Source organism: Saccopteryx leptura, chromosome 1, assembly GCF_036850995.1.
Source record: "Saccopteryx leptura isolate mSacLep1 chromosome 1, mSacLep1_pri_phased_curated, whole genome shotgun sequence".
In the NCBI taxonomy this organism is placed as follows: Eukaryota; Metazoa; Chordata; class Mammalia; order Chiroptera; family Emballonuridae; genus Saccopteryx; species Saccopteryx leptura.
The window spans coordinates 55408808-55436414 of record NC_089503.1 but is presented as its reverse complement, the minus strand read 5'-3'; the positions used below and the strand labels follow the sequence as shown (position 1 = coordinate 55436414).

Genomic DNA, 27607 nt, shown 5'->3' with positions numbered 1-27607 from the left:
TTGGGAATTAGACTCTGCCTCTCTGTGCTGCAATATTTTCATAATAATTAAAGAATAACTTTTAAAATGGAAGTATCGATATTGTCATGTGTATGAAGATGTCTAAAATTAAATGAACTGTAGTTTGAGTTCAGTGTATATATAAGACATGGGGCAATTTAATTAACTTCTATTAGTCTAGAGTTCTTTAGTATGAAATTGGTATAATAATGTCTGCATTCTACTGTTGAAATTAGACCTTAATGATATAATGCATCAGTAGTATTATTATAGTGCCCAGCATAAAGTAAGAACTCTAAAAGTGGTACAATAGGGGTATCTATTATAAAATCACTGGCATATTGAAGTATTATTTATTGTGCATATTCTGAATAAGACCTAAGGGATCAAAAGATTAATAGGCTCTTTAATGTTTGACTGAATTTAGCCTCTCTTACCTCAAACTATATCTTATTTCAGATCAAATAACAGACTAGAAAATGCTTTATCATGTATGGTTTTATTTTTTACAGTGAACAAGTCTAATTTCTCTCAGTAAAAAAAAAATTAACTGTTTATCTTATTGAAAACAATGTAGTTCAGTGTGTTTCATTATTTTTTTATTTAGAAATTTAATTTAATAGAGTGACATTTATTCTGTAATGTTGTGGCTATTACATTCAACTTACACATGAATTATTTTATAATAGTTAGACTGGTTTGAATATTTTTCTCTGCTATTTTTTAGGTGCTTAATCTCAGGACATTTGTGTTTCTGTGCTTCTGTTTCCTCATTTGTAGAAAGACAGTAACAATAATAATTGATTCAAAGAATGATTGTGCATGTTAAATGAGTTATTACATGAGCAGTGCCTTGTGCATAGTATCAGCCATAATAATTGTATTATTATTACTTTATTAGAAGTGTTATTAATATTACCTTTGACTCATCCTGGTGTGCATGTTGAGGGTGTGGGTAGTTGGAGCAAGGCTATGATACTAATGGGAAGAGGTGGGAATGTAAGAATGAGATTATATCTTTGAGGTTTAAACATGACTCTTTCTCTAACAAGGAACGGAGAACGTTAGTCCCTTTCAGAGTGTATTGTAAAAGTAACATCTTTTCCAAAGAAGCCACTCATTCTACCTCCATGTGATGACCAACAGTATGCCAAGAAAAGCACTGACCCAGAGCTCATTGGAGCGATGAGCCAATGGACAGACTCATCCATGGATGTAAAATAGACCTCTCTTTTTCCACAAATACTAAAATGTGGTTAGTCTATAAAAATGTTTAGAAGGCCAGGTTCTAGTTTTCATGGATAAATGCTCTATGTAACAATCATTTCAATTATGTATATGTTACAAAGAAGAATAAAGTTTTTTTTTTGCAGAAACAGAATTTAATGGAAATTTGAAAGGTAGAGAACACATTGTTCTTTTTTATTTGAGGTAGACTTTGGAAAGGAATGTGATTTTATCAGGAAGGTAAAAAATGGGTACTATACTAAAAGAGGCCACTAGCATGAAGTCACAAGAAATTCCCAGTAATATATACAGATTTTTTTGTACTGAATCATGATACATGCATTTATATAAAATAAGTTTATACAGATAAGTTAGGTGATGAAAAATTTGAGAGTCTTAGTGTTCATAGAAAATTTAAAGGTTTTGTACAATCTTCAATATTGTGCCTGGATATTTAAAATGCTAAATGTCCTCCAACAGGATGCTTGAAAGCTACATGTTGCTTGGATATTTTTGTCCTTTCTCAAGAGCTGCTGAGTCATCGTGAACATACAACCAGTTGATCCATGAAAAGCTCTTATCTGACACAAGATGTTTGCTATGATTGTGAAATATTGACATCTTTTGTGAATTAAATAAATCAGACCTCACCACATCAGACAAAATTGTTTATTTTTATGAAAGACTGCATTAACAGCTTTGGAAGTTTACAGAATGGCAAACAGCAATTCTCGGAATGATCAGAAGCTGATGGAGAAACAAAATAGCTCACCTGGCTGAATTTGTGATATGATAGATAATAAAGTGTTCTGATGTGATAATCTTTCAGGAGGAAAGAGACATGACTCCTGCTTATCTGTCAGCGCTGACTCAAGACTGTATAGAAGACTCCTAGTTTCAGCAAACTCGGTAGTAGGGGTCAGAGTGAAAATGGAAACCAGGAGACTTGTCTGGAACCTACACTTATTTGGAAGGGTACTGTTTTTACTTAAGTTCTACTGTAAATATTCTTATATGTGACTAGATCAGTAGGTAAATATTGATTTATTAATTGAAAAGATTTCTCAAAGCAAGGAATTATTTTAAAAAGTGTGCCATGAGTTTTTGTTAAAATTAAAATCTAGCCTGACCAGGTGGTGGTGCAGTGGATAGAGCTTCGGACTGGGATGTGGAGTACCCAGGTTCAAGACCCCGAGGTTGCCAGCTTGAGCGCAGGCTCATCTGGTTTGAGCAAGGCTCACCAGCTTGAGCCCAAGGTCGCTGGCTCGAGCAAGGAATCACTCAGTCTGCTGTAGCCCCCCCCCCCCATGAAGGCACATATGAGAAATCAATCAATGAGCAACTAAGGAACCTTAGTGAAGAATTGATGTTTCTCATCTCTCTCTCTTCCTGTTTGTCTGTCCCTATCTGTCCCTCTCTCTGACTCTTTCTGTCTCTGCCACAAAAAATAAATAAATAAAAATATTAAATTAAAATCTATAAATGTACATTTATCTTTAAAAATCAATATTGCCAATATTTCTTTTTTTCATTGATTATTTACAATTTATAGAGGCTGCGTAAATATCAGTAAACTGTAAAATCATATTATGGCACTCCTCACTATCTACCACATTGAGTAAATGTGGGTTATTATCTCAATCTCATCACTTTTTAAATTTATATATAGGTTCCTTTTTTTTCCTGAATGTACGAGTTCTGTATCACACCTAATTTTATTTTTAGCACAGAGCCTTTAAATTTGTACCACATATTTATTGTTATAGGCTGTCTCCCTGTAATAATCAAAGAATGTGTTGAACTCTCCTTCCAATGATTTTTGGAGAAGTAAATTAATACATTGTGTTTTCCACTTTTACAAAAACTTTTTACAATAGGGTCCTTGAGTTACAATACAGTTTCATTCCTATGAAAGTGATGTAACTCAAATTTTGTTGTGAGTCAAAACACACCCCTAATGTAAACAGAACACTAGTGCTTTTAACAGTCCAAAATAGCATAGGTAAGCATACTGGAGGACGCCAACTCCCTCACTCATTCACCATATTATTGCATACTCTTCTGCATGCAACCAAACTAGTTCGTCCATGTGGTCCGTAAGTATGACCCTAACAGCATAAGCCAAAATACTCGTGTCTCGATTTTTGTGTTTGTTTGTTTGTTTTTATGGGAGTGAGCATTGTAAACTCAAAGTGTATGTTGAGACTGTCATAACCTGAGGACCCCTGTGCTTGCCTAAGTTTCAGTACCATCAAAGTTTTTCTTTCCTACTTATTGCCATCCTGCAGTGGTCAATAGGGATGCAGATTACCTCTATGTAGTTCATATTCTAAAATGATGTTGATGTCTGGCCAAATAACAAAGGTAACTAGAAACCTATGTCTCTAAATAAAATACAGTTAATATGCCAACTTTGGAAAAATAAGTAAGTGGTACATAGAGGAAAACAAAATGACAAAGGATGAAACTCTCAGTTCTAACTTTCCAAGAAGTATCATTAAACATTTGCACAATGACTGAACCCTTCAGAATTAATTTATTTTTGAGCTGTCCTATATACATATATTCCTACTAATTTTGAGGAATCTCTCATTATTTTGTATTTTTTTTATTTCTCTCCCATTACAAAAGGTAAAACAATGTGATTTTTACTCTCACCAAATCCCAAATTCAACAGACTCCAACATTTAGATTCTATAACTTGGTTCAAGAATAATAAAAAAAAGTAAATTGAATTCTATAACTTTATCAAAAGTGATATAAAAGTGAAGAATAAAATGTAAAGACTGGAAGTTGTGACAGTAGCATCCTCAGCTCTGGGTTCATGGCTGCAGCAGTAAACCTCATGCCCTGTTTCTGCTAAAAGGGAATTGATGGACATCTACCACTTGTTCCACGGAAAAGTCATTACTTCCTGACCCTTTGCAAATAATTTTGAATGTTACCCCATTATTCTTCCAATAAATGTCATTTATTAGTTTAAGAAAGCCAGTCATTTTCTTTAACTTCTGTTGCTTATAAAGATTTCTAAATAATACAGTGAATCTTATAAATGGTATTTTTTACATTGAATATTTTCTGGCTTTTCATTGCTAATGAAAATATATATTAGAATATAAACAGTATATAATGCAAGCTATAATTTATTTTAATAAAACATTCTATAAACATATGTTCTATTCTAACATGTAGACTTTAATACAGCCATAATATTAGAATATATGGTATATAAGTTCAAGTCAACTTTTAGCTTTATGTAATAATTGAAATCTCATTAAACTCTGTAAGAAAAAAAGAGCATGAACATAAAAACAAAGTTCTCTAAGGAAAGGACAAAATATGCTAGTGATCTATGCAGCCCCATGTTCACTGCAGCATTGTTCACAGTGGCCAAGACATGGAAACAACCAAAAAGCCCTTCAATAGATGACTGGATAAAGAAGAATACTACTCAGCCATAAAAAATGATGACATCAGATCATTTACAACAACATGGATGGACCTTGATAACATTATACTGAGCGAAATAAGTAAATCAGAAAAAACTAAGAACTATATGATTCCATACATAGGTGGGATATAAAAATGAGACTCAAGGACATGGACAAGAGTGTGGTGGTTACCTGGGGGGAAGGAGGGAGGCAGGGAGGGGAGAGGCACAAAGAAAACCAGATAGAAGGTGACAGAAGACAATTTGACTTTGGGTGATAGGTAAGCAACATAACCGAATGTCAAAATAACCTGGAGATATTTTCTCTGAACCTATGTACCCTGATGGATCAATGTCACCCCATTAAAATTAATAAAAAATATGCTAGTGATCTTAAGATTCTGAAATAAATGCTCAAGACCTATAGTGCATAGAAAACAGGCGAATGAAGCTTCTCTGAATTTGCTTGGTTTTGACACTATAGATAATGGGGTTCATGAATGGAGGAAAGAGGAAGTGTACATAGCTCATGGTAATGTGGACCACATGTGGTGCATGTTTTCCAAATCTGTGGATGAAACTCAGGCCAATCACAGTGATGTAAAACACTAGGACACAGCTGATATGGGAGACACAGGTGTTGAGGGCTTTAGCTCGCTCTTCAGCAGAGGCGATGTCCATAACTGTCTTAAGGATAAAGGTATAAGAGAAGAGGATAATCAGAGCATCGAGAAAGTAAGTCAAAGCAACAAGAATAACTGGGTATACACGATTAAATGTAATATCAGCACAGGCAAGTTTCATTACATCTTGGTGGAGGCAAAAGGCATAAGAAAGAACATGGGAACGGCAATATGGAAACCAATACAGTGGCAGGATTGGGGGTATAATTGTCACAAAGCCCCTCATCAGGACCCCTAGTCCTACCTTCATCACTCGGGAATTCGTAAGAATGGAGTTGTACCTCAGAGGGTTTCGGATGGCAATAAAACGGTCATACGCCATAGCAAGCAAAATGCCTGACTCTACAATGGCCAGGGTGTGAATGAAATAAGATTGAGTGAAGCAGGCACGCTGAGCAATTTTCCTCTGGTTCAGCAACAGGACACCCAGGACCGTGGGCATTGTAGTTAGTGTCATTCCAAGGTCCGTACCTGCCAGCATAGCCAGGAAGTAGTACATGGGCTGGTAAAGACTGTGGTCATTCTGAATAAGAAAGAGAAGCGTGCCATTGCCAAAAAGAATGGAGAAATAAATGATAAAGAAAGCGATAGAGATCCAGTGGTGAACTGCCTCTGAGTCCACGAAGCCAGTCAGCAAGAAGGGAGTAGCACTGTTGTTGGACCACATCACGGTGTTGCAAGTGGAGAAGAGCCTTTTCAGGAATTATGGCCTCTTAAATAGTCAACATTCTTTCTCTTCATCTTCTAGTAATACCTCCTCAGGCAACTTTTCCCTTTTTAATGTACAAGATTTTGTGGGTTGTCTCATTCTTAATCAATTATATCTGTATTCACAAAGTCTTTGTCCAGAATATGAATAACAATAATATTAATCACATTAATAACTGTCAACAATTTACTCTTCAACATCCAACTTTTATTCTGTCAATCATATAACTTACATCTATGTTTCTAGTCTTTACCTCCTGCCCCTGATTCATTTCTTTGGCTCTAAGTCATCATCTTCACTATCTTATTCTGCCTCTTATTATTTTTTATATAGATCATTTATGTATTTCTTTCCAATGTGGATCAATTTATATTTTTTGAAACCAATTAGGTATTTGTTTCAATGATTAACTATTGAGGAAAATAATTAATCAATAATGATTCCATCACCATTAAATGTTTAAGAAATATGGTTATCAATATTGCCATCTTAAGTTGCCTGTGAATAAGTAGGTGACTCACAAAATTTCAGAGAAATCAGAACATATGGGCATGGTTGGTAAGCTCATTTGAGAAGGGTGTGATTATTCAGTGGATGTAGGACTCAGGACATTTTCAGAGCTGCAAAATATGTGAAACTTGCAACATCAGAGACAAAGCTTACAACAGAAAAAAAAATAAGAAAAATGAAAACAGGAGTTGAGGTCTCTTAAAAAATTTTTAAGAAAAACTGACTCCTAAAACAAAGCTCTCCTCAGAAGCCAGAAGCTTAACACTTGTATTGACCTCCAGATTTTAAGAAAAATACAAAAAATACATGAGTGTTTCAATGGAAAAAACAATATTAATATTTAATGATTGAATGCATAAACTTTACACAATCAGTTCTTGAGAGAAGATAGTCTCACAGATGTAAAACTATATTGCTGTGGAGACAATCATACAGACATCCTAATATTTATGAATCTAGAAAGTCCCTGTGTTTAAAACTTAAATTTTACTTCTATGGGAAACTTTAACATATGACTTAGTTACAATTATGCTCTTATCAAATCAAGTGACCTTTGCATATAACCACGAAATTGTATAGCAAGTTGTTTACAATGACAATTTAAAAGAACCGCAGGAAATACATTAGTTTCCTCCAAATTCAGTAGAATCTGTATGTGCCATAGTCTTTTAAATATTGTTTTCTCTTATAAACACCACTACTGGTATCTTTGAAGAAGAATTTATGAAGAATGATGTGATAGCAATCATTGCACAAATTCTATTTCATAAAAATCTTTAAAAACAAAAATAATTTTTTTCTGTGAATTTAGCACATGGTATTATGTCCAATAATGAGCAGTGTTTGGTGGTGGGGATGGGTACGGAAAAGATTAATGTGTTATGGAGATGAACAGCGAGCACTTCAGGGGATACTGTCAATGACAAAATGTTCAATCTAAGAACTGAAATAGCAAATACTCTGTTGACGTGAGTACTGATGTCTGCCAACTAACTAGATCCACTGAACCATGACTGATGGGGGTGTTCAGCTTAATAATGTGTGTGTCATCATAAGTCATAATTGCTAGCTGCCCCATTCCCTTAACCTCTAACACTGTCTTTCTAATAAAAAATGTAAAACGAAGAGAGAATGGAAAAATGTCACAGTCTTTTGTATGGGATAGAGACAAATGACCTTTTTGGACCAAATGAATGCCCAGAAAGTGGCCCAGAGGGAGGAAACAGAAGAAAAATACAGATATGCTATTACTGTATGGTGTTCTAAAAGTCTAGCCTATGAGTTTTGGATTAAATAGGTTTAAAATTTGAGTTTAGCAAGTTTTAGGTATCAAACTGGGTGATAATCCCTTTGAATAGAATTATTATTATTCTTTAATGTTTTTTTTCAATTGATCTAAGTTAGAAGAATACCTTATTTATTATTATATATGCAGTCCTTAGTAGCAGCCACAATGATGCATTGGCAATTACGAAAAATTTGACAGTGCCAGGAACTAACTGTTCACGTATCCCAAATATATCCCAAATATGCCAGGGGGAGTAGCTGCCCAGTTTAGGGAGTCTTTTAGTATGTGGTATGTGATATTAGTGACAGGAAATTCTCATGAACACCCAGCAAGCCTAGAACCTCCATTAAGAATACAGAGATGACAGGAATTGACTATCCCTTCAACCTGCTCTAAGGGTCTTATTTGGGCTGAATGTCTGAAAGCAGCTAGACCTTATTCCTTAATAGATACTGGGAGTCATACACAGAAATCACTCAGAGTTTCTTCAACTTGCCATGCTGACTAGAGTCTGGAAAACTGTTCCAGAAAACAGTTAGAATGACATAAGAAGCTGAAAGATAAAGAAAAGAAAAAAGGACACATTTGGATCATGTTGAGAAATTAGGAAAAAATCTTCTCTTTATTTCAGGAAAATCTGCCAGCAGACCACACAGTTAATGTTCTCGATTCCACTACTTTCACACAATTATCTATTGCCTGAGAATGTGTGCTTCCTTAGGAAAATAGATTATATTAATGTGCATGCCATAGGGTTGGAAACAGAAATCTGAAAGAGCTCAGCTTTTAAATGATTAATTATCTTACCTTAGGTATGACTTGAGATGGGAAATTAGATGTGGAGAGAAAAGTTGTGAACCTAGAAAGATCTCTGTTTTAAGACAAAAAGAAAGAAGGTCTCAAGGGAGATGGACAAAGAAGTAGGCAGAGATTTAAGAAAATAGTGAGGTGATCTATTATTACAATGCCAGTGGAAAAGAAATTTGAGTAGGCCTTGAGAATATTATACTAAGTGAATAAATTTAGTCAGAAAAAGCTAAGATCTATATGATTTCACTTATTTATAGTATATAAAACTGAGACTCATAGGCACAGACAATAGTATGGTGGTTACCAGAGGGAAGGGAGTGGAATGTGGGGGGTAAAGGAGCCAAATGTATAGTGACTGAAGATGGTTTGACTTTGAGTGGCAGGCACATAATGCAATATACAGGTCATGGATTATAGAAAGGTACACTTGAAACATATATGATCCTATTAACCACTGTTACCTTAATAAATTTAATAAAACATTTAAAAAATTATGTAGTGCTGTAGTTTAATAGGAAAAACATCAGAATTGCTAAGGAACATAAAATGAAATGTATCTATTTTTGGGAAACAGGTCTTTGGTGATCTTAACAATTTTAATAGAATGGTAGGAGCAGATGCCTAATGATTTTGAAATACAAAGTGAATAAATAATGATAAAATGAAGCAATATATAATTAACATTCTTCAGATAGAAAATTGAGCTTTCAAGAAGTTCAATAATTTATCCAAAGTCAAACGTGGCATATGTGTTTTCAAACTCAGGTTTATGTGACCCCCAAGCTCATATTTTCAACTTATATCAATTGAATATAAATAATTCTCTTGTCCAAGATTGCTTTTTCATATGGTATTCCCTTTCCTGAATTTTTCACCTCAATAAAAAAAAACTTGAATGTTTTCTTATCCTTTGTAGAATAATTATAATAGATAGTCATGTAGAAAAGTTACTGTTTTTCTATTTTAAAAAATGTTCAATTATAGTTTTCATTCAATATTCTATTAGTTTTAGATGTACAGTGTAGTGGTTACACACTTTTTTAATTTATGAAGTGATCCTTTCAATAAGTTCTCCACCCACCTGACACCATATATAATTATTACAATATTACTGACTTATGCCATCAGTTACACTTTATATCCCTGGTAAGAGTTATTCTTAAAGCATCCTTGCTACAGCTGAATCTCTGGACTTCCTTACCTGAGTCACAGCTTCTTTTTTGTATTTCTTAAATACAATCTGATGATTGGTTTGTTGCCGTATCCTCAGTATGTGTTCAGAGTCCTGATGAAGGTATATTTGTTTAAGAAACAACTCTCAAGGGAGTATTTCTAATTCATTTCCACATAGGCTATTTGGGAATACCAAATAATCCTCCTTCCCCCTCCCATCTGAGAGTGATTGAGGCTATTGATGTTCCTTGTGCCCTCCATTTTTTTTCTCTGGATGGAGAATCTCTAAGTCAAGCAGGGTCTCTAACATCAGAGAAAACAAGTTCTAAGTCACTTTCAAGTGTTTTATGTGTCATAGAATAGAAAGATCGGTCAATTTTCTTTTTAAATGTTAGCATTTGGGGAACAATATTATAGTTCTCTTTTTAAAAAAGAGAACTGCTCATGAATTATATTTTATATACTATAGTATTTTTAAGAATAATAATTATAAAAGCCCATCCAATCATGTAAAATTAAAATACATAAATATCTATTTAAAAATTATATTTAATCTGAAGATTCTGATTTATAAAGAGAACTAGTACATGTTTTTCAAGAGAAGATGTTCCAATGGCCAGTAACACATGAAAAAAAAAAGTTCATCATTAGTCACTGGGAAAAAGCAAATTAAAACCACAATAAGATATCACTTCACACCTAATAGGATAGTTATAATCAAATAACAAAAAATAAGCATTGGTGAGGATGTGAAAAAATTAGAACCGTGTTTTGTTAGTGGGAATATAAAATGGTGTAGGCTCTGTGAAAAAAATTTGACAATTCCATATTACCTATCATTCTATTCCAAAATAATTGTAGGAGATATCAAAGCTGATACTTCTTTTTCTTAAGGCCAAATATTATAGACAGAACATTAGAAAAATACTTATCTGCATCTATTGATAGGATAATTTTTGTTCTTTGTTTTGTTGATGTGACAGATTATGTTGATTGATTTACCTATGTTGAACCATCCTTTTGCTCTTGAAAAGAATCTCACTTGATCGTAATGTATTATTTTTTAATGTGTTGTTATATTTGATTTGCTAGTATTTTGTTTAGAATTTTTGCATCTATATTTATTAGGGATATTGGTCTGTAGTTTTTTTGTGTGTGTTGTACTTGTCAGATTTTGGTAGGAGGGTTATGTTTGCCTCATAAAATTGTTGGGAAGTATTGCTTCTTCAATTTATTGGAAGACTTTGAATCTCCTTTTTTTATTATTAAATTTAATGCAGTGACATTGATAAATCAGGGTACATATGTTGAGAGAAAACATCTCCAGATTATTTTGACATTTGATTATGCTGTATACCCTTCACCCAAAGTCAAATTGTCTTCCATCACCTTCTATCTGGTTTTAATGTTTGGTAGAATTCACCAGTGTAGCCATCTGGTCCTGGACTATTATTTTTTGGGAGGTTTTTGATCATTGTTTCTATTTCTTCCCTGCTTATAGGTCTATTTAGATTTTCCACTTCTTTGTGACTCATTCTAAGAAGATTGTATAGTTCTAGAAATTTATCCATTTCCTCTAGGTTGTTGAATTTGGTGGCATATCATCTTTCATAATATTCTACTGTGATCTTTAATATATCTATCATGTCTGTGGTAATTTCTCCTCTTTCATTTTGGATTTTGTTTATATGAGTCCTTCCTGTTTTTTTCCATACTGAGTCTAGCCAGCTGGTTTGTCAATTTTATTGATCTTTTCAAAGAACCAGCTCTTTGTTGTATTAGTTTCTTTTTTTAGTTGTTGTTCTCACTTTTATTTAGTTCTGCCAAGCAACAGAACAGCAGCCCCAGATGGGCAGAACATCAGCCCCAGATGGGGTTGCCAGGGGAATCTTTGGTCAGGGCATATACGGGAGTCTCCACCACCCTGTCTCTCACTTGCATAACAAAAAAGAAAAAAGAAACTGTAATATCTTACTCTTTTTCTGAACAAGGTGCAAGGACCCATGTATTCTATAAGCTTTCTTTTAGTGTCAACAGCTTTATTCTTTTCTATTGTCTTGTAGCCCATAACATTTCAATGCCTACTGGCATAGACCTAGCTTTTACTATGATTATTAATAAGCAAGTGAAAATATACACATACTAAAAATTATTTTAATATGTGACTTTTCATTGATTTTGTTATGGTATTCTCTGAAAAGTTTAATGCTACAGCATAGAATGTTTTCTTTGGTCACTTTAATAGTCATGTCTTCATCATTTGGAAATTTTACACATCCTCAAGTTTCCAGAATACTTTTCAAAAAATATTTTAATCTTCTGTGTGATGCATTTAATCCATAATCAATTATTTTGGGACTAATGACCCCAGTTTTCTTAAAATAAAACAATTGAGAAATTTAATTTTATATTCATTTCTTTTAAACTTTAATTGTACATACATTTCTAAAGCACCTGCAAATCTCATTAATTTTTTAACTTTAAAATAAATTTAAAAACAACCCAGTGATTGGACATTATATAACTTACTAAAATATCATCCCAATAAATCTAGTACACATCTGACACCATACATAATTATTAAAATATTATTCACTATGACTAAGTTTCCTATGCTGCACTCTACATTTCCATGACTATTTTGTATCTATCAATACTAGTGTGTACTTCTATTTTTTTTTCCTGCATTTTTTCGAAGCTGGAAACGGGGAGAGACAGTCAGACAGACTCCTGCATGCGCCCAACCGGGATCCACCCGGCACTCCCACCAGGGGGCGACGCTCTGCCCACTAGGGGGCGATGCTCTGCCCCTCCGGGGCCTCACTCTGTTGCTACCAGAGCCACTCTAGCGCCTGGGGCAGAGGCCAAGGAGCCATCCCCAGCGCCCGGGCCATCTTTGCTCCAATGGAGCCTCGCTGTGGGAGGGGAAGAGAGAGACAGAGAAGAAGGAGAGGGGGAGGGGTGGAGAAGCAGATGGGCACTTCTCCTGTGTACCCTGGCCGGGAATCGAACCCGGGACCCCTTGCACGCCAGGCCGACGCTCTACCACTGAGCCAACTGGCCAGGGCCTAGTGTGTACTTCTTAATCCTTTTACTTTTCTCCTATCCTTCAAGTCATCATCATCTGGCAACCATCAAAATGTTCTCTGTTTCTATGAGTCTGTTTCCATTCTCTTTGTTCATTTATTTTGTTTTTAAAATTTTTTAAATTTACTTATTGATTTTAGAGAGAGAGAGAGAAACTTTGACCTGTTCTTGTATGTGCCCTGACCAGGAATCAAACCCACAACCTTTGTGTATAAGGATGATGCTCTAACAAACTGAGTTATCCAGCCAGGGCTACTTAATATACAGATTTCACATATAAGTGAAATCACTTTGCATTTTTCTTTTTCTGTCTGACATATTTCACTCAGTACAATATTCTCTAGGTCCATCCATGTTGTTGCAGATGGTGAGATTTCTTTCTTTTTTTATGGTGAAGTCATATCACATTGTATATATGTACCACTTCTTCTTTATTTAATCATTTATTGATAGACACTTAGGTTGCTTTCATACCTTAGCTATTGTAAATAATGCTGCAATGAACATATGAATATATATGTCTTTTCAGTTAGTGTTATGGGTCTCTTCAGATGACTCCCCAGAAGTGGAATTGCTGGTTCCTTCTTCATCTGTTGTTATAGAGCTTTTTTTTTTAAAGTCTGTTTTATCTGGTATAAGCATTGCTACCCCATCTTTTGTTGTTTTGTTTGTTTTATTTTCATTTTTAGGAAATAACTTTTTTATCCCTTTACTTTCAGTCTGTGCATATCTATGAATCTGAAGTGAATCTTTTGTAGACAGCATATGTAAGGGTCTTGTTTTGTTATCCATTCAGCCTCTGTTTGTCTTTTGACTGAACTATTTAGTTTATTTGCATTTAAAGTAATTGTTGATAGATATATATTTATTGCCATTTTACAATTCATACTTTTTAATATATTTTTCTTCTTTTTCTTTTTCTTTTTCAGTGAGAGAAGGGGAAGCAGAGACAGACTCCCGTATGCCCCCAACTGGGCTCCACCTAGCAAGCCCAGTAGGGGGCAATCTTATGTCCCACTGGTGTGCTGCTCCATTGCTAAGCAACCCAGCTGTTTTTAACATCTGAGGCAAAGGCCATGAAGCCATCCTCAGCACCTGGGACAACTCACTCCAATTGAGCCATAGGTGCAGAAGGGTAGAGGGGGAGAGAGAAGTCAGAGAGAGAGAGAAGTGAAGAAGCAGATGGGTGCTTCTCCTGTGTGCTCTGACTGGGAATCAAACCCAGGACATCCACATGCCAGGCCAATGCTCTACCATTGAGCAAAGCAACCAGGCCATTTTTTTTTTCGTAGAGAAGACTCTAACATTTCTTAATATACTGGTCTGGTGGTAATGAACTCCTTTAGCTTTTTCTTGTATAGGAAGCTCCTAATTGGTTCTTTGATTTTAATTTTAATTTTAATTTTTTTTTTTTAATTTTTCTTTTTTTTTTTTTTTTTTTTTTTTTTTTGTATTTTTCTGAAGCTGGAAACTGGGAGAGAGACAGTCAGACAGACTCCCGCATGCGCCCGACCGGGATCCACCCGGCACGCCCACCAGGGGGCGACGCTCTGCCCACCAGGGGGCGATGCTCTGCCCCTCCGGGGCGTCGCTGTGCCGCGACCAGAGCCACTCTAGCGCCTGGGGCAGAGGCCAAGGAGCCATCCCCAGCGCCCGGGCCATCTTTGCTCCAATGGAGCCTTGGCTGCGGGAGGGGAAGAGAGAGACAGAGAGGAAGGAGGGGGTGGGGGTGGAGAAGCAAATGGGCGCTTCTCCTATGTGCCCTGGCCGGGAATCGAACCCGGGTCCCCCGCATGCCAGGCCGACGCTCTACCGCTGAGCTAACCGGCCAGGGCCTGCTTCTTTGATTTTAAATGGTAGCTTTGCTGGGTAGAGCAATCTTAGTTGTAGGTCCTTTCTTTTCATTATTTTGAATATTTTGTGTCAATCCATTTCTGGCCTGTAAAGTTTCTGTCAAGAAATTAGCTTACAAATTTCTCTGTCTTTAACCTTTGCCATTTTAATTACAATGTGTCTTAGTGTGGGTCTTTTTGGATTTACCTTGTTTGGGACTTTATGTTCTTCCTGGTCTTGTATGACTATTTCCTTCACCAGGTTAAAAACTTTCTTCAGTCATTTTATTTTTTAAATTGGCTATCAATTCTTTGCTCTTTCTCTTCTCTTTCTGGTACACCTATGATTCAAATGTTGTCCCAGAGGCTCCTTACACTATCTTTGTATTTTTAAATTCTGTTTTGCTTTTGTTGTTCTATTTGTTGTTTCTTACTTTCTCATCTTCCAAATCTCTGATTTAGTCTTCTGCTTCATGTATTCTACTGTTGATCCTTTATAAAGTATGCTTCATTTTAGTTATTGTATTCTTCATTTATGATTGGTTCTTTTTTATGTTTTCAATCTTCATTTTTGTTTCCTGACTCTTTGTTGAAGTTCTCACTAAGTTAATCTGCTCTCCCCCTAAGTTCATTGAGCATTCTTATACTTGTGTTTTTAACTCTGCATCTGGTAGATTTCTTGGTTTTATTATGTTTAGTTCTTTTTCTGGAGTTCTGTTCTGTTCTTTCATTTGGGACATGTTTCTTTGTCTCCTCATTTTGGCTGCTCTTTCTGTTTATTTCTATGTATTGGGTAGAACTATTGTGTCTCCATGTCTTGGTAGACTGGCCTTATGTAGTAGGTGTTTTGTAGGGTCTAGTGGCACAGCCTCCCGGATCACTCAAACTGGACACTGTAGGTGCCCCCCTCACTGTGTTGGTTGTGTACACACTCCTGTTGTAATTGATATTTGACTGTTTTTGGCATCTCAATGGGAGGAATTTGCCCCCAGGCCAATGGGCTTCAAAGATTGGCTGTGACCACCATGGAAGGTCTGCTGTCCAAGGTCCCACCTAACTAAATAGGACTTACTTCAACGAGGCTTTAGTGCCCAATGAATCTTCCCCTTGAGTGTGTTGTTCTTGAGGTGGTTGAGAGGTGCTTCCTTGTGGTCTGAAGCTGACCACTAGGTGTGCTGGCTTTTGGGCCTCCCAGAATATGCATACAAAGTTCAGCCAACCCCTGTGCTTTGCCAGAGGCCACCAGGCATGAGCTACAAAGTGATATGCAGATGGCTATTACTTGTACTGGGCTTAGAGGTATCCAGGAGAAGCCAAACTGTGATCCAAGGCCAGCTGACTGTTGCTAGTGCTGAGCCTGCAGCCACTTAGCTAGAGATTCAGGACATGCTCTGGACCAGATCCTGCCTGTTTGAAAGATTTTAGGAAAGTCAGCAGCATGAGCAAAGACATGTTGTTTGTATTAATAAGCCACTGCAAATGGCTAGGGTAGACACATAAGTTGGATGGAGTAACATTTCAGGGTATTACTAAGGCAAAGTGAATAGTGTTAACTAGGTTAATGGAGACTCAGATGTGGTGCTTGCCTGCCAGTTTTGTGTGGGAAGAGGACTCAGCAAAGGAAAAATGGCCTCTGCCAGCACTTCCTCTTGGAGAAAGCAGCTCCTCTAGCTTGCCTTGATGCCAGACAATTCAGTTTTTTTTCTGTATGTATCTGAAGCCTTTTTAGCTGCTATCCTAGTGCTAGAGCTTAACACCAGTCCAAGTAGGTCCATGTATTGTCCATTTAAGAAGATACCTGGGACTCCAACAGCTTTCTATCTTATTCAGCCACAGTCCATACTGGTTAAAGCCAGAGTTATGGAAACTTCTCAAGAGTAGAACTCTGCTTTGGGGTGGTCTGGTATGAGACTTGGACTTCTTCATCCTCTGGTGGGGGGCTTTAGCCACTGATATGTCCTTTCTGATTTTTATCCACCACACATGGTTGTGAGACCAGCCCATTCTGCATCTTTGCCCCTCCTACCACTCTTATGACTCTTTATGCCCTTAGTTTTAAGACTTCAGTTCAGCTAAATTTCAGGCAGTTCTAAATTATTGTTTTTTTGTAGTTTGGTTTTAATTTTGAGGTGGTTGTGGGAGTATTTAAGTACCACATTTAACTATGCTGTCATCTTGACTGGAACTCTAAATCTTATTAATTTTAGATCATACATATATTTCATATGTACCCATTAAATTCATTTTTATTTTAATAATTTTAGCTACTTGTATCTCTTTCTAGAACTGATAAACTATCTTTTTTATTTTCTTGTTTCCTGCGTGTCTCAGTTAAAACCACATAGTATGTAAGTTTATAATCGATAAAGACCACTGAAATCATGTCACTCCCTTGCTTAGAACTATTCACTAGCATCCCATGACTCTTTGAATAGATGTGCAGACCCTAGCAATAGCCAAGACAATGAAATTGATTTGAACACCCTTTTTCTCCCCAACCTCTCTTAGAACTATCACTCTCTTTGTAAACCACATTTTTAAAAAGTTCTATGATCCATCATACCCACAGCCTTCTCATATACTACTTTCTTCTGAAAACACCTTTATGCCTATTTTCACCAGTTAATATCTAATTCACCCCCAGTTCTCAGCTCAAGACACACTTCTCAGAGGATATTTCCCTTACCTCAGTATCAGTGATTCTTTTTGAGACCAACATCCTTAAAGCAGTTTGCTCTTTACATTTCTATTCCTAGGCTTAGGCACTATTTTAAATGCAGGTTTATTTGATCTGTGACTCCCCAGTGGGTTATAATCTGCAGGAACAGTATTTTATATCTGTTTGCTTGCAGTTAGAATATTTTTGTTTAGCATTATCCCTGTCTCATATAGTAAAATAACATCTGAATGAACAGCTAGTGCTAATAACTTGAGAACTGATCTACTTTTCTCTAAATATTAATCTTTATAAAATAGAATGTGTGAAAAAAGTTATGCAAAATATAAAAAAAATAAATAAGTATGAAATTAAGGAGAGCTTTATCAAAGGGTCCTCAAAATTTTAGCAACACAAACATAAAGTTATTTATACATAAAATTTTAAGTTATACAAAAAAAGACAAATGCTGGAAATATTTACAATATCAATGGCTGAGACTCATTTATCATAATACATTCTCAGAAATAAATTAAGAAAGCATGAACATCTTGATAGAAAATTGAGCAAGAAAAACGAGCTGACAAGTTCAAAGATAATCAAGTAAATGGATACAACAAACTGAGAAATTGCTAAAATCTATGGTTTTTATCAATAAATGTTAATTAAATACACCAAGAAACATAATATCAGGATGCACTTAATCTTCCAGATGTACTAGAAATATTTCTATCCTCTACTTAGCATTTAGAGAGAAGAACACAGAATAATGACTAACAACTCAACCCACAACTTTAACAAATGGCAAATCTGTGAAGATAAGAGCAGGCCCTTGATGAATCTCATAAATGTCATTGCAACATTTGAAGAAGTGGAGGCTACCACAGAGAAAGAGCTGAGACCTTGTGACTTTCTTTGCTCTCAATTTAGAGAAATTTCTGATCCTTGATTTTCTTTATAGGTAAACACCCATATCAGAGTTTAACTTCCAAATCTATGTTTAGCCAAAAGGCAAAGAATGCATATTGAATTTTCTTTGTCCTGATGCTGTAAATACTGTAATAGAATTCATTACAGGAGGAAAGAGAAAGTAGATATAGTTCATGATAATGTGAACCATGTATGGCACATTCTTCCCAAACCTGTGAATGAATGACAGACCAATCACAGTGACACAGAAGATGAGGACACAACTGATGTGAGAGATACAGGTATTGAGAGCCTTGGCCTTCTCTTCACCAGAAGCTATACCCATGGCAGTCATAAAAATTAAGATATAGGAGGAAAGGGTGATCAGAAAGGCTAAGAAGACTGTTAAAGAAACCAGAATTACAGGATAAAGTCAATTGACAGTTATGTCAACACAGGCCAGTTTCATAACTTCTTGGTGAAGACAGAAAGCATGAGAGAGAACATGAGAGTGGCATTATGGAAATAAAAAAAGATGCAAGATTGCAGGCACAATGAATATAAAAGCTTCATAAAAGCTCTCATCTCTAACTTTACCACTTGAGTATTGGTGAGGATGGAAGTGTATTTCAGAAGTTGGCAAATGGCAATAAAATAGTCATAAGCCATGGCAAGCAAGATACCTGATTCTACAATGGAATGAGTGAATGAAGTTGGCCTCTGGAAAACAGTCTCCTAGGCTTATCTTCTGACAATTCGCCCATAAGACACCCATTAGAGTTAGCATCATGGTCAATGTCACCGTCAGATCTGTTCCCACCAGCATAGCAAAGAAATAGTACACAGGTTCATGGAGACTGTCGTCATTTTTGATGAGGTAGAGGAGAGTGCCATTACCAAGAAGCACAGAGACATAGACTATAAAAAAGAGGATGGAGATTCAATGATGATATGCTTCCAGGCCTGGGAAGCCAGTCAGCAAAATGAGACAACACTGATATTGGGCCATATACTATCTCCACAAATAAAGAACAGCTTTCTGAATATCTGTAATCCAGGAACCCAGATTTTCTAACAATAATATATCACGGCAGCCTCAGTGTCAATGCTCACATTTGAGAATAGTTAATTGGTGTGATAAATGTAACTCTGCAAGTATTTCCCTGTAGAAGAGTAAAAGATATGCAGGTATTACTTGAGATGAGCAATGCTGGTCTTTCCCTAATTAGAACTAAATAATAGGTTAATATTTTGGACAAAATTTTCTCAAATAAAAAGAATAATTTTCATTATTTTTTCTTAAAACATCAGGTCTCACTATTATGTATATCTTTAACTATTTTTGCAGCAACAGTAATAACAATAACAAGATAAATAAATACAAATAGATAATAATTATACTTAGTTGCTTTCTTGCTGTGATTTCTAACTTTCTAGACACATAATTATGATTTTGATTTTATTTTTCCCAATCATGACAAATACATACTGTGTTTTTTTTTCAGTTAGAAACTCTTTTTTGTTTGTTTGTTTGTTTTTGAAATTGAATGTCAGTGTTTTATGAAACGCAACAAGCTCACCATCACTTCAAATTGCTTTGTTGCTCCAACTGTTACTCTTTTCTAGAGATTGGCTATAAGAAGGGTCACCCACCAACCAGCTTCAACTAACAAGTATGGGGACTTGTTAAACATGCCGCTTTGACCTCTATTTCCAACCTACTGAATCAAAATTTGCTTTTTTTTTTTTTTTTTTTTTTTACAATTCCTAGGTGATTTGTGTGCACAGTAATACCTGAAAAGCACTGCTTCTAACATGTTCTATCCCATCTTTGGAGATATAGATGCTTTTTTATTCTTCTGCCTGGTTGATTTCTTCATTCCTTCTAAATCTTTTTATACAATTATTTTTATTACTCTTTCACCACTCATTGGTTCTCTTTCTGTCTCTTGTCTTTTCCAATATCACTGAACATAACTATATGTTCAATTTCTTTTTCTCTCTGTTTCTGCTTAGCTTTATCTACTTTTTCTCCAACACTTAACCCTGAGTAGCTATTGCTTATGTGACTGGTCACATTATAATGTGCCCACAATCTAAAGATGTCAGTTATTTCCACTATTTCCATTTTCTTTGTTGCTACAACCCAAAATAAAGGATCTATTAATTTCTATGTTGCAGTCTTATTTCACTAGTCAGTCAGAAGCATCAAGATGTCTCCATACTGAGCAGGAGAATGCTTTCCTTCTTCATAAGATGTCCTTAATATCAGAAGTAGATCAGACCAAGACAAATCACAAAGAATCTAACTCTTGTGTTACCAAATACTCTGAAATTACATCTGCATGTGCACAGCATTTACTGAGATAAAAATCACTAACACTAAGAGATCTCTAAAATCAAAACACCTTTAAGTCATATAGAGGTTTAAATTATAATTATTATGCAAATGTTGTTCTGTCTCTGAAAGTATTTTTAGTGTTAAAAAGATAGACCTCAAAATAAAATAGTGAATTGTGAATCTATCACAAAGTTAAAGTAAGGAAGTGACCAGAGAAGAAAATGTGTTATCTCCTCCCCTTGTCTGCTTTTTATATATACCCTATCCCTCCTGAATGGGGCAGGGAAAAGGTCCTCATAGACACCAGGGTGATGGGCCAGGGTGAGGGTCTCAGGATTTATCCTGCTGAGTCTCACTGATAATAACCCATGCTCTTTGTAAAAGAGCAGTTCCTTATATAAACACAGTTTGCTTTTAGGCTCTAATAAAACTATAAACCTCTACCCAGACAAATAAGTAAGAACACATAATGTCACATTTAATTTAGGGCATTCACAGTTATCTCAGTGTCAATCAAAGGTCCAGATTAGAAAAGTCAAGTCTAGAGGTTTCTTTAATACACTTACTGAAAAGAAACAGAAAAGCCTGAGCTGTAGTGTTTTCCGCATCATCTGGGGTCCTCTTTCTCTGAAGGCCTCTGGGAAGCATTTCAAAATTGTTTTCCTCAATTGTATCTGACATCAGAAGGGAAAGGAGTCATTTCATATTTGTGTCTTTCGCATTCACTCACTCAGGTTTTGTGGGTCAAATAAGTTTGCAAATATGATGTATATGTTTGCTTGCTTATAGTTTGAATTGGGTGTGAGGGACAGGCTGTAAGCAGGCAGGGGTCCTTATAGCTTAAGGCTTAGTTTTAAGACTAAGCCTTTCCCACCCTTTTAATACTAAGATCTTTTCAAAACCAAGCTTTTCCCCACACCCTTAACTGTTCCATGATAGGGGGTGGATCACTTTTATGAGGAATCCCATTTATGCCTCAGATAAGTGACTTTGTATCAGAGACTTCCTTGCTTGTATATTGGATTAAAGGTTTTGATTTCTACACTATAAAATGGATCAGAGAAGCCCATGCAGGAGGAAAGCAGAGAAAGGCCATGTGGAGTAGAAGCAGCCAAGATGGAGGAGTGCTGAAGGAGAAAGCAGTTTGTGCAGACAGGAGATGGGAAACAGAGGTGAATAAGGCTGGTGAGGTACAAACCTTTGATCCTAGAAAACCTCGGATAAGTCAGTGGCTTTGGGAGCCCCAAATGGAAAGGGAAGTGTTTTCTCACTGTGTGTATTTCTTGCCCACCAGGTACAAGCTAGGATTAAAGCTAATGGCCCACCAGTTTTTGGCTCCATTGTTTTATTACCGTCTGTTTGAATCAAATGCGAACCTGCATGGGCTAAGTGGCTGTGATGGTGGTCGTGGCTACTGGCTTTACAGGTTTGTTGCTGGAACAGGCCCCACTGCTGCCTTATTTAAGACTTACTCCAGATGATCTTCTTGCATAGACTCCTCAAGAGGCCTCATTAGTAAGCTATGTATGTAGACACCACTCCTCCAAAGTTTCATTTTTATAGCCACTAAGGAGACTCCTTGATTCTTCTATCCTCTCTCCTCTCTCTAGGAGAAGATTGGCCACTCAATGTCCTTGAGACTTTCAAGTGTTTCCCAAAGGCTGTGTGAAGAAAACTGGAAACTCAAATGCCAGTAGAGGTAGAAATGTTATGACTTGGTTATGTGACATCTTCCGCACACCCCAAATCCTTGGCATGCATATTCTTTTCATTGTGTCCTTCAAATGCCAAACATGTTTTAGTTTATTCCAGGGATCACTTGTACCATTATTGAGTCTAGAACTAATGAATTCCAACTACATTTTTGTCTTTCCTGTTCCTTCGAGAGAAAATAAGTTCTGATAGAGAAGAATGAGAATATCAGTACATTTCTTAGTAGCTATGTATAAGAAAGTCAATTTTTCATATTAAAATTACATTATTTTTACATCATTGATCAGTTTCTGCCAGGTTCACAATAAAGAACATGGTTTGTTTTGTTCTTTTTTCCTCCACAAAATGTAACACAATAGTGTATACTAAAAAAAATATGGATCATAATTTTTATAGCACTGTTATTATAATATGGATGGTAGCATGATAAGGGGAAGCACATAAAATATCTTTAAGATTGGGAAAAAATTCCCAGAGGAAATATGAATAAAGCTGAGATTGGAACAATGAGAATGGTAAGAAATATAGTAGTTGTGAATTGGATAGAGTTTAGCTCCAAACAGAGAGAAAGCAAGAAAAAAATGTGATGAATTAAAAAAAAATAGGTTAACTAAAAAAAAAATATGTGAAAAAAATTGACACAAAATAAATCTATGGGAGCATATTCACATCATGTAAGGTCTTACAATTTGTGTAAGAAGTTGGACTTTACCCTAAGAGCAATGAGTATAAAGTAAGGGGGAGGGGTCACCATCAGATAATCATTGTAAATTTACTGTGGTTAAAGTATGATGGCCACATTAGAAAGGTCAGAGATTGAGTGAAGGGAGTATATGATACAATCACAATAATCCCAGTGAGAAATTGTGTTGGTGTGGACAACATGAGGTGTGGGTAGGGTTAGATAGAATAGGGTGGGAGAGATTTCTATGACTTAGAAAGAAGAAAAGCTTGTGACTTAAAGAGAGAAAATAGTAAAGGATGATAGCTGCATTTCTGATTTTACCTGAGTGGTGATAACAGAAAAAGAATGACTCTATTAAGTAATCAACAATTATTTGTTATCTTACTTTTGCAGTAAGCATTGTTTTACATTCTAAATTTGCAAAAAGAATAAAGAGAACATATTCAGTTTAAGGGATTCTGTGTTTGTGAGCAGTTAAGTAGAAAAGTCTCCTAGGCAGTTATATGTATGTGTGTGCCTTGAATTTAAAAAAACAATATGAGAGCAGAAAAGATTTGAGAATGATCAATAATCAGATTGAATTGGATTAGCTTAAAATTTTTGTTTTAAGTTCTTAAAATTGGTTGTTAAGATCATGGCCTTTGGAGCCAGTCAATCTGAGTGTGAACACTAACCCTATTTCTTACAGGTTCTCTGTCTTTCTATACTCTCAGCACGTTAGCTTCCTCATCAGTAAAATGGGGAGGATAGAAGTTGTTGAAAGGATCGTTGTCAGGATTAAATAAATATTCCTGAAAATGATGATGAAGATTTTGTATGTTGATTTATGTAAGTGTTGACACAAGGGTTGGGAAATGTTAAGAATTCAGTAAGGGGTAATTTTTCTTTGTTTTATTATGTTTTCTCAGACGAGTATAGAAGAAAATGTTTAGAATGGATTTAAAATAAACAAGAGAGAGAGAGAGAGAGAGAGAGAGAGATAAGAGTTTCTATAGAACTGAATAATAACATTTTACTTGTTATTTAATGGTAAACTAAGACAAGAAGGAACCAGAAATAAAATGTCAATGGACTGGAGCCCTGGTGTTGTAGGAGAATTCTATGTTAGCAGTAACTGAGAGAGAAAGGAAGAAGGAATATAATTATTTTCAAAACTATTTGAAACTTTGAAACCTCTTATATTATTTTCTTTCCTTTTTATTTTTAAATTACAGTTTATATGCCATATTATTTTGTATTAGTTTCAGGTGTACATCATAATATTCTTATTAGCTATCTATTTCATCATATAACAGTATCATCATCTATTTAATAATTTTGTACTGGATGACTTTTTTCCTTTCTATTTTTTTTTTTTTTTGTATTTTTCTGAAGCTGGAAACGGGGAGAGACAGTCAGACAGACTCCCGCATGTGCCCGACCGGGATCCACCCGGCACGCCCACCACCAGGGGCGATGCTCTGCCCACCAGGGTGCGATGCTCTGCCCCTCCGGGGCATCGCTTTGCTGCGACCAGAGCCACTCTAGCGCCTGGGGCAGAGGCCAAGGAGCCATCCCCAGCGCCCGGGCCATCTTTGCTCCAATGGAGCCTTGGCTGCGGGAGGGGAAGAGAGAGACAGAGAGGAAGGAGGGGGAGGGGGTGGAGAAGCAGATGGGCGCTTCTCCTATGTGCCCTGGCCGGGAATCGAACCTGGGTCCCCCGCACACCAGGCCGACGCTCTACTGCTGAGCCAACCGGCCAGGGCCTTTTTCCTTTCTATTTTGACAGTTCAAAATTTTCAACTGTTTGTCTTTGCCAATGTTAGTTGTTGTAATAGAATTAATGGAACATATGAGTATCAGTAGTAATATGTATTATTCTCAACTCCTCAGAGAAAGACTCTTGCGAGGCCTTTTGTTATTCTCAATTGATAGATGAGATAAGGGAGGCTCAGAGATTAAATGATTTGTTCAATATTACAAAGATGACCAGTGGAGATGCTTTTCCTTCAAAGGCCACATTCTTTTTTTGCCATACTATGCCATTTTGTTTCTATGAATTTTTCTTATTTCCAGGAATAACTTGACACAAGTAAATTTACTATATCAAAAGGTATAAAAATGATTACAGTTTTTATTTTTTCAAATGTAAAAGAATGTTTTTCATGTATAGTGTATACTCTATATTATCTAGGGAGGATTAAGGGAAAACATATATATTGTGAAAGAATATAATTTTATACATAAAAATATGGTATAAAAATTAGTATTGATTTTATTTCTCATACTATCTTCTTAATTTCTCAGATTATTTTGCTTACACGTATTTTTTCTTTATTTAGAAAATTAAATTTGTCCTTGGCTAGTGGCTCAGTGGATTGAGCATAGACCTAGTGCATGAATGTCCCAGGTTTAATTCCTGGTCAGGGCACACAGAAGTGATCATCTGCTTCTCCTGCCTTCTCTCTCCCCTTTCTCTCCCTCTTCTTCTTCCACAGCCAGTAACGCAATTGTTTCAAACATGGCCTTGGAAGCTGAGGATAGCTCCATTGTGTGACAGCCTCAGGTGCTAAAAATAGTTTGGTACTCTATCATTGCTAGTGGATCCAGTTGGGACACATGTGGAAGCCTACCTCACTATCTTACCCGCTCTCAACACACACACACACACACACACACACACACACACACACACACACAAATTTACAGTGTTACGTTAATCAATCAGAGCATATAGGTTTCAGGTAAAAATCTAGAGCATTTGAACTGTTGATTGTGTTGTGTACACATCACCCAAACTCAAATCATTCTCCATCACTGCGTACTTGTTCCACTTTACTTCCTTCTCCCACTCCCTCCACGACAGCACCCTCCCCCTGGTAACCACTTCACTTTTATCTATGTCCATGAGTCTCAGTTTTATATCCTACCCATGTGTGAAATCATATAGTTCTTAGCTTTTTCTGATTTACTTATTCCACTCAATACAATGTTCACAAGTTTCATCCATGTTGTTGCAAATGGCAATATATAATCACTTCTTGTGGCTGAATAGTATCCATTGTATATATGTACCACTTCTTCTTTATATAATCCTCTATCAAGGGACATTTTGGTTGTTTCCATGTCATACCAATGTTTTTGAGTTTTCTGGGGGTAGATAACCAGTAGAGGGATTGCTGGGTCATATGGTAGCTCTATTCTTGGTTTGCATACATATTTTGATAATAAAAAAATCCATGAGTATTACATCTTTTAAAAATCATTTTTAATAAAATTTATTGGGGTGAAAGTAGTTAATATAATTATGCAGGTTTCAGGTGCCCAATTCTACAAGTCTTTATATAAGTCAAGTCTTCATGCAAGTCAAGACTTCTTTCATGACCATATGGAATTACTTGGTCTATTTCACATTTTGCCTTCGTATTCTCTTTCAGTTTTCACTGGATTAGATACAAGTGTTATATTAGACTTAATCATGTTGTCTGACAATTTTTAAGTGTATATTTTCTCATGCCTTTAAGTTCATGTTATTGGTGCTTCTTAAAAAATGTTTAAACTAAAAAAAAATTAAAATTAAAAAAATGTTTAAACTGATTGGGCTACACTGAATTGGTCTATTCAGTCTTTTCTCTTATTAAATCAATGCAAAGCTTAAAATGAAAAAGAAGCTAGGTAAATTAAAATTAGATCAGATGACAATGGAGGGGATCTAAGTCAACAGTGTTCAAATATTATTTTGCAAATAACTATTTTCAATGGAGAAATAAAATTTTTTCCAAGAGAGTCTTGGTTATAGATTATGAAAAATAACTCCAGGGATCCTGGTAACAGATAGGAACACACAATTCTTCTCAAATTAAAAAAATGAGGGGAATGCAGGAGTGAGGGGGGATGTATTTCGTGGGACACTTGAATCTATGTAACACAATAAATTAAAATCAATAAAAGAAAGCAATATGGAAATATGTTAAATAACAGTTTTATTGATTTTTGTCTGATAATATTTTTCATTAATATTTTAAAACTATTTCTTATAACAATCTCATTTTGTGACCTCTTTTATTGTTCTTAAATATTGAATGTATGAAATCATAAATATTATATGTATATCCATTGTCTAATTGTTGATTGAATACATTGACATTTTGTTTGCCAACATATTTTCTATAATTTTGCTTATTATGCAAAATTCTCCCTAACTCTCCTTACCTTTTGACAAACTAATAAAACACAGCTTTTCTTCATATATCATTGATGGGCAGATGCTGGCCATGTTGATGTCTACAAGAGATAAAATGAATAGGAGGTCTTAAGTTGTATTTCCTTAATTAAATCTCTTTCGTGCTTCAAAACTATAAAGTTATAATATTTTCTGAAAGCAGTTTATTATCAACCCCTCATTCCAGAAAAAAATAGATGTTATGATTATAATATTTTCATGACTTGTATCACTCTTTCATTATGTACATGCAGTGGTTATGAATTGCAGAACACAAAACAAAATCTCAGGTGTGCAACAAATGAAACTTTATTTATTATGGGTGATGTGGTGTCCTCATCACATTAGGTGGA

At 35.7% G+C, this 27607-nt stretch overlaps 1 protein-coding gene and 1 pseudogene across 1 annotated transcript; both read right to left on the bottom strand.

Annotated features, from left to right (window-relative positions):
* Nucleotides 1–5071: 5071 nt before the first annotated feature.
* On the bottom strand, nucleotides 5072–6007 carry LOC136388826 (olfactory receptor 51B4-like). Its single transcript, XM_066360633.1, has one exon. It carries the CDS (start codon nucleotides 6005–6007, stop codon nucleotides 5072–5074), a length of 936 nt encoding a protein of 311 aa, XP_066216730.1.
* Nucleotides 6008–18386: 12379 nt separating this feature from the next.
* On the bottom strand, nucleotides 18387–26042 carry LOC136388026 (olfactory receptor 51B2-like; annotated as a pseudogene).
* Nucleotides 26043–27607: the final 1565 nt, after the last annotated feature.

Coding starts and splice junctions, on each gene's coding strand:
- LOC136388826 (XM_066360633.1), bottom strand. CDS start 6,007: ATGTGGTCCAACAACAGTGCTACTCCCTTCTTGCTGACTGGCTTCGTG.